Genomic DNA, 6,000 nt, shown 5'->3' with positions numbered 1-6,000 from the left:
TAATCCCAGCACTTTGGGAGGCTGAGGTGGGCGGATCACTTGAGGTCCGGAGTTCAAGACCAGCCTGGCCAACATGGCAAAACCCCGTCTCTACTAAAAATTTTTTAAAAAGAAAATTAGCCGGCCGTGGTGGCGGGCGTCTGTAATCTCAGTTACTCGGGAGGCTAAGGCAAAAGAATCGCTTGAACCCGGGAGGCGGAAGTTGCAGTGAGCCGAGATCGCTGCACTCCAGCCTGGGCGACAGAGCGAGATTCCGTCTCAAAAAAAAATTTAATTTAATTAAATAAAATAAATTTTAAAAAATTCAGGATCCCAAAGAACTTTTGTATGTAGGCAACTGATATTTGCCATACTAGAAACTAAAACAAAAATTTTACATATTCATTAATTCACTTAAAATGACAATAAACCCATTGCTTGGTAACATAACGTATTTTATGAGAAATAATTGTAGTTTTCAAAACAAAGATATGTCTTTAATGTCTGGCTTAAGGGAAGACAACTGGATTCTCATGCCGCACTCAACCTGTGCGATACCTAGTGCTGGTTGAAGTATATGAAAAACACTCCGCCCTGTCCCCATCCTAGCCCGCCACGGAGCCACGAGACCCGAGAGGATTGGCCAACCCGGCGGAGCAGGTTGCGGACGACTTCCGGGGAAGGAGGGGACTGAGCGCCAGGAGCCAGGTAGATTGGGATTGAATAACACATGTGTCTTTCTGCGCCTTGGACCCGCCTCCAGTTTCCGCCCCTTCTTCCGCTCAAGTGTAAACCCCTAACGCATGCGTCCTAAGAAAGATGGGCACTTCCGCCCATCCCCCTCCGGAACCCTCTGTTCGGGCTCGGGTTTCCACCGAGACGACAGGGACTGCCAGGTCGGAAGTAGTGTGAGGCTCGTGGGCGGAGCCAAGCGCCGCCATGTCCGCCGCCCTGCTGCGGCGGGGCCTGGAGCTGCTGGCGGCGTCCGAGGGTGAGGAGGGCTGGCCAGGGGACGTCCGGCGCGGGCAGGAGGATGGCAGTGGCTGTGGGCGGGAGCCCTGGATGGAAAACAATCCAGGCCGGGCTTAGCCCCAGTGGCATGGGAACGCTGCGCGCCCTCTGACCTGGGTCTCTTCCTCTCTCTTCCCCTACAGCCCCCCGGGACCCTCCAGGTCAGGCCAAGCCGAGAGGGGCTCCGGTGAAACGGCCCCGGAAGACGAAGGCAATTCAGGCCCAGAAACTGCGGAACTCGGCCAAGGGAAAGGTGCCCAAGTCGGCACTGGGTAAGTTCGGGAAGGGGCTGAAAGTGCTGCCTCCGGTGCTGGGACCTGCGCCCCAGAGGAGGTGGCGCTTGAGGCAGGGCTTGAAGCGTTCGCCCAGTATTGCTAGACCTACTGTGTGCCAGGCGCGGAGCGGGGCCCTGGACATACGAAGGTGACAGAACACGCCACCGTCCTGGTCCTCGTGGACTACGGCCCTAGTGGGGAGAGAAGCATCAAAGAATATCAAACCCAGTGTGTCATTGCTAAGTGCATTGAAGCCTATGAATTAAAAGACTACGGTACTCTGATGGGGACTTAGGCCAAGTCAGCCTTCTCTGAGGAAGCGACATTTCAGCCGAGAGCTGAAGGATGTATAAGAGTGAGCTAGGTGAAAAGTAGGAGAATATTCTAGGAAGAATAGTATGTGCAAAGGTCCTGAGTCAGAAAGGAGGTTGTTGCCTTTGAGAATTTGAAAAAATAAAGGCTGGTAAAGGTGACCTAGTGAATGAGGATCAAAGATGGAGCATTTAAACACATTCACTAACACTCTGTACCAGGTGCTGATTCTAAGTGCTGTACAAATGTAAGCTCGTTTGATCCTTACAGCAGCCCTTTGAGGTCGATACTACTATCACCCCCGTTTTACAGATTCAGAAAAAGGCACCTGCCCAGGTGGTACAGGCATTGTGGCTGCCCAGGCATTGTGTCTCCAGAGTGCTGCTATTACCTACTCCATTGAAATAGGACATGCTGTGGCCTGGACAGTGGCTATAGCAGCAGAGATAACAAGAGAATTGTGCAGGTGGAAAATATGTTGAAGAGGGGGCAGCAGAGAATTTCAGCCTTTAGAGGGGTTTTAGTGGTGAATTGGCTGTGAAGGTGGAGCCTAGTTTCTTGGGGGACGTAGTGTCACTTAATAGACATAAAGACTTTCGGAGGGGCTGGTGTAGGCAAGATGGTGATATTTTGACATGTGTCAGGACGTGGCAAGCTCTTACTGTGTCTGAATCCCTAGAGTCTAATGCATAAAAGATGTTAAAGTATTTGTTAAAAGAATTATGAATTCCAAGGAGGAAATACAACTTAAGCCAAAGTCTGGAGGCAGGAAAGTGAGACAGGTTTGAGCCCCAGCGATACTTGCCATGAAGCAGGAGTGTGGAGTGCCAGAGGTCATTCCCATCTGTCCCAGCCCTTGTCTCACTGTCGTGTCCTGGGTGCTCACCCACCTCCCCTGTTGGATGGAAGCTCCTAAAGGCACACACCTCCTTGGGCTTGTCCGCAGCCTTGGTGTCCACCACAGGTTTTGGCACATAGATGCTGAGTGAGAGGAATGGCAAGCCTCGCAGCCAATGGAAAGAACACCTCTGCGGCTGCCACTTTGCTCCAAGCTGCATCGTCTCTTGCCTGAATTATTGCAGAAGCCTAGCCGGTCTCCTGCCTTCCACATGCCCCCTCCCCCCGTAATCTTGTTCTCAACAGCAACCAAAATGATCGTGTAAAATCAGAAGTCATTCCTTGTTTTTCCTCTGGGTGGCTTCCATTGTAGTCACTAAAAGGTGGTGGTCTTAGGGTGCCTGACAAGGGCTATATGACCTACCCCCACCCCCAGCCAAACTTGGTCTCTTCCTGCACCCACTCCCCCCACTCCAGCTGTTTTTGTTGTTGTTTTTGTTTTTTTTTTTTTTTTTTTTTGAGATGGAGTCTTGCTTTGTCACCCAGGCTGGAGTACAGTGGTGCAGTCTCATCTCACTCCAACCTCTAGCCTCCCGAGTTCAAACGATGCTCCTGCCTCAGCCTCCCGAGTAGCTGGGATTACAGGTGCCCACCACCACACCCAGCTAATTTTCGTTATTTTTAATACAGACGGGGTTTCACCATGTTGGCCACACTGATCTCGAACTCCTGACCTCAGGTGACCTGCCTGCCTCGGCCTCCCAAAGTGCTGAGATTACAGGTGTGAGCCACCGCACCCAGCCATTCCAGCTGTTTTGTGTTTTTCAAACACATTTGACACATTTCTGCTTCAGGGCCTTTGCACTGGGTGTTCCCTCTACCTAGACAAATGCTCTTTCCCGGATATCCACAGCTCTCTTCGAGTCATTTCAGTGAGACCTTCTCATTCCCTCCTATTTGAAATTGCACCCTCCACCCCTGGAATTCCCCTTTTCTGTTTCCTCTTTTGTTTTTCTCCATGAAATGTTTGCGCTTCTAAAATACTGGGTCCTTTGTCCTTCATCTCTCACTGAAGCCAAAGCTCCAGAGTAGCTCCCTTGGTGAGTAGTATTCAGGACATAATTGTTGGAAAATGGGGGTGGGGGCCAAAAGCCTGGGGCTTTCAGCAGGACCTGTGTGGAGAATGCATTTGATGGAGAAGAGCCCAGCCGCTGTAATAACCTGGGAAGGGAACGATGAGGTCTTTGGCAGGGCCATGGGCCAGGGACTGAGAATGCTTCCAGGGGGAGTGAATCTGAAATGGTGCTCCCTGCCTGCTACCCACAGACGAGTACCGGAAGCGAGAGTGTCGAGACCACCTCAGAGTAAACCTGAAGTTTCTGACCAGGACGAGAAGCACCGTGGCTGAGTCTGTGAGCCAGCAGGTTGGTCGAGGGGACTATAGGAAGGGACCTGGGAGGTGAGAGCCGAGGCTGTTCCCCTAGGACCCATGGCGGTCTCAGCCCTGAGCATAGGGTGGGAGGCTGGGCCAGCCCTGCCCTGCGCCAAACTCCCCTGTGACCTTTGCGGGCCTCCTCTGCTCTTGAAATGATGGGCCCTCGGTCCCGCACCCTCGCCAGATTTTGCGCCAGAACCGGGGCCGCAAGGCCTGTGACCGGCCTGTGGCCAAGACCAAGAAGAAGAAGGCTGAGGGCACCGTGTTCACCGAGGAAGACTTCCAGAAGTTCCAGCAGGAATACTTCGGCAGCTAGGCTCCCTGGAGGGCACGGTGAAGAGGCCTTCAAGCCCTGCAGCCTCCGACTCCTGCTGGCTCCAGGAACCGGCCGTGCCGCGCGGCCAGCAGATGGCGATGCAGGACCAGCCTGGCTCGAGGAAGCCGCGGAGCTGAGCCGAGTGGAGGCTGGAATGGAGCTGGTGGGCCGGAAGTCCTGGGGAGGATTTACACACAGACCGGAGCTGGCTTCCGCAGGCCTGGGCAGAGCATCTGCACCTGCCGGAAAGGAACGTATCTGTTTTGTTTGCTTTTGCCCAGGTGGGGCCTCTGGGCTGTTTGCTGTGGAGCAAGGCTAATTCCTGAGCCCTTGGGGACGACAGCTCCAGGAGTAGGAAGAAGGGTGGGCTTCCAAGTTACAATAAATGTGAACCCAAGAGCTGTGTGTGCTGCTGGTCTGCCCCACAGGGTGTCTCCCATCTCCTGTGGCACCAAAGCGCCACGCTGCCTTCCCCATCTCCCAGCGTGCTTCTGAGCTCCGGGTCACAAGTCCTCCAGTCCAGCCCCGGCAGGCAGCCATCAGAACACCCACCTCTGCTGCCAGGGGCGCCTCCCTCCTCTGGGGATGGCCACCACAGCTGAAAAGGTGACTCTTGAGGCAAAAATAGCTGCTGGGAGCAGTTCCAGTGCAGGTGGCTGGGTCCGGCAGTGGGAGTGTTGCTGCTTCCGCCCGCGCCCGGGGAGCGTGGAGTCCGCCATGAGCGGAGCATTTCACCCGGTGTGTTCCCTTTCCGGCTCATGCTCTGGTGAGCAGCCAGGTGGGGTCAAATGCCTGTCATAGTGGGGAGGGGACAGTAGAGAGGACTCAGGAGGTAACCTGAAGAAACGGTTTCACACTCAGGTGTGCCTGAGCTGAAAGATGGAGGTGAGGGGAGGCAGGCGGGACCCTTCCAGCAGGCATGGGGTGGGATCAGGAGGTGAAGGACAGGCAGGCACTGAATGTGTGAGTGAAGACAGGAGGCGGAAGCGGAGGCAGGGCCAGCGGAGGAGAGGTGAGAAGTGAGAGCCCAGGAGTCTTTCATCAGGGGGCCTGAGGGGAAGGGACCTGGGAAGCCTTCAGGCAGCTGCTTTTGTCTCCTAAACTCTCTCCTCCCCACCATAGCCTAAGGGCTCCTTTGCTGTGGTGACTCCCATTGCTGCTGGTCGAGAGCCTGGCAGTCCCCTGAGGCTGGGTTTGATGGGAGTGACATCTGGCTCCCTGGGGTCCCTGATGACATTGCCTTCGGGCCTGTTATTTGTAACAGCATTTGCTCCCCCACTGCCCTGGGTGGTCTGTTCCTGGTCTTTAACCGTGTTCCATCCTAAATGAGGACATGAGGGGGCCACACATCTTCCGGGGGCAGAGCTGGAGTCAGGTCCTGTCTCCAGGCGACCTCCATCAGCAGGGGGAGGGGGAGGGAGTGTGCTGTGACCCCAAACCTTAGAGACCAGGGCCTCTTCCTGCCTGCTGGGCTGTAATGACCCCACTGGGCAGAGAAACTTGGATATCCGTGGAGACTAGTGGCCTTAATCTTTTAAGCGGCTTAACAAAAAGCCAACTCAGCCTCTAGCGCCTGGAAGAACAGGCTGACCATAGGCCCAGGGCCCCTTTCTAACAGGAACACGCCCACTGTTACATAATCGCCCAGGTGTTCTTCCTGCTCCCTCCCTGTGTAGAGTGCAGAGTGACAGGCACTGTCGCACGAGGAGGATGGGAGCCAGGGTCCTGCTGCTTCCCCACTTGTGAGCTTCCCCATAAATCTTACACTTAACGCCAAATAACACTATTGGGTGCCTGTCCATGCCCCTCTGGGTGACAGTCATTTGTGTTTACTG

At 54.5% G+C, this 6,000-nt stretch overlaps 1 protein-coding gene across 1 annotated transcript; it reads left to right on the top strand.

Moving 5' to 3' along the window:
- The first annotated feature begins 791 nt into the window (after window positions 1-791).
- On the top strand, window positions 792-4,564 carry RPS19BP1 (ribosomal protein S19 binding protein 1). Its single transcript, XM_003821619.5, has 4 exons — window positions 792-970; window positions 1,134-1,262; window positions 3,741-3,838; window positions 4,034-4,564. The coding sequence occupies exons 1-4, from the start codon at window positions 919-921 to the stop codon at window positions 4,163-4,165; spliced, it is 411 nt and encodes a 136-aa protein (XP_003821667.1). The 5' UTR covers window positions 792-918; the 3' UTR covers window positions 4,166-4,564.
- Window positions 4,565-6,000: the final 1,436 nt, after the last annotated feature.

The sequence above is a fragment of the Pan paniscus genome, chromosome 23 (assembly GCF_029289425.2).
Source record: "Pan paniscus chromosome 23, NHGRI_mPanPan1-v2.0_pri, whole genome shotgun sequence".
Lineage (NCBI taxonomy): Eukaryota > Metazoa > Chordata > Mammalia > Primates > Hominidae > Pan > Pan paniscus.
This window is presented reverse-complemented; position numbering and strand designations above follow the sequence as displayed.

What these genes read in the sequence shown, in the direction of transcription:
- RPS19BP1 (XM_003821619.5), top strand. Translation starts at nt 919, where the DNA reads ATGTCCGCCGCCCTGCTGCGGCGGGGCCTGGAGCTGCTGGCGGCGTCC. An exon ending in GGTGCCCAAGTCGGCACTGG is followed by an intron (nt 1,263 to 3,740) that starts GTAAGTTCGGGA and finishes TGCTACCCACAG; the next exon opens with ACGAGTACCGGAAGCGAGAG. An exon ending in CTGAGTCTGTGAGCCAGCAG is followed by an intron (nt 3,839 to 4,033) that starts GTTGGTCGAGGG and finishes CACCCTCGCCAG; the next exon opens with ATTTTGCGCCAGAACCGGGG.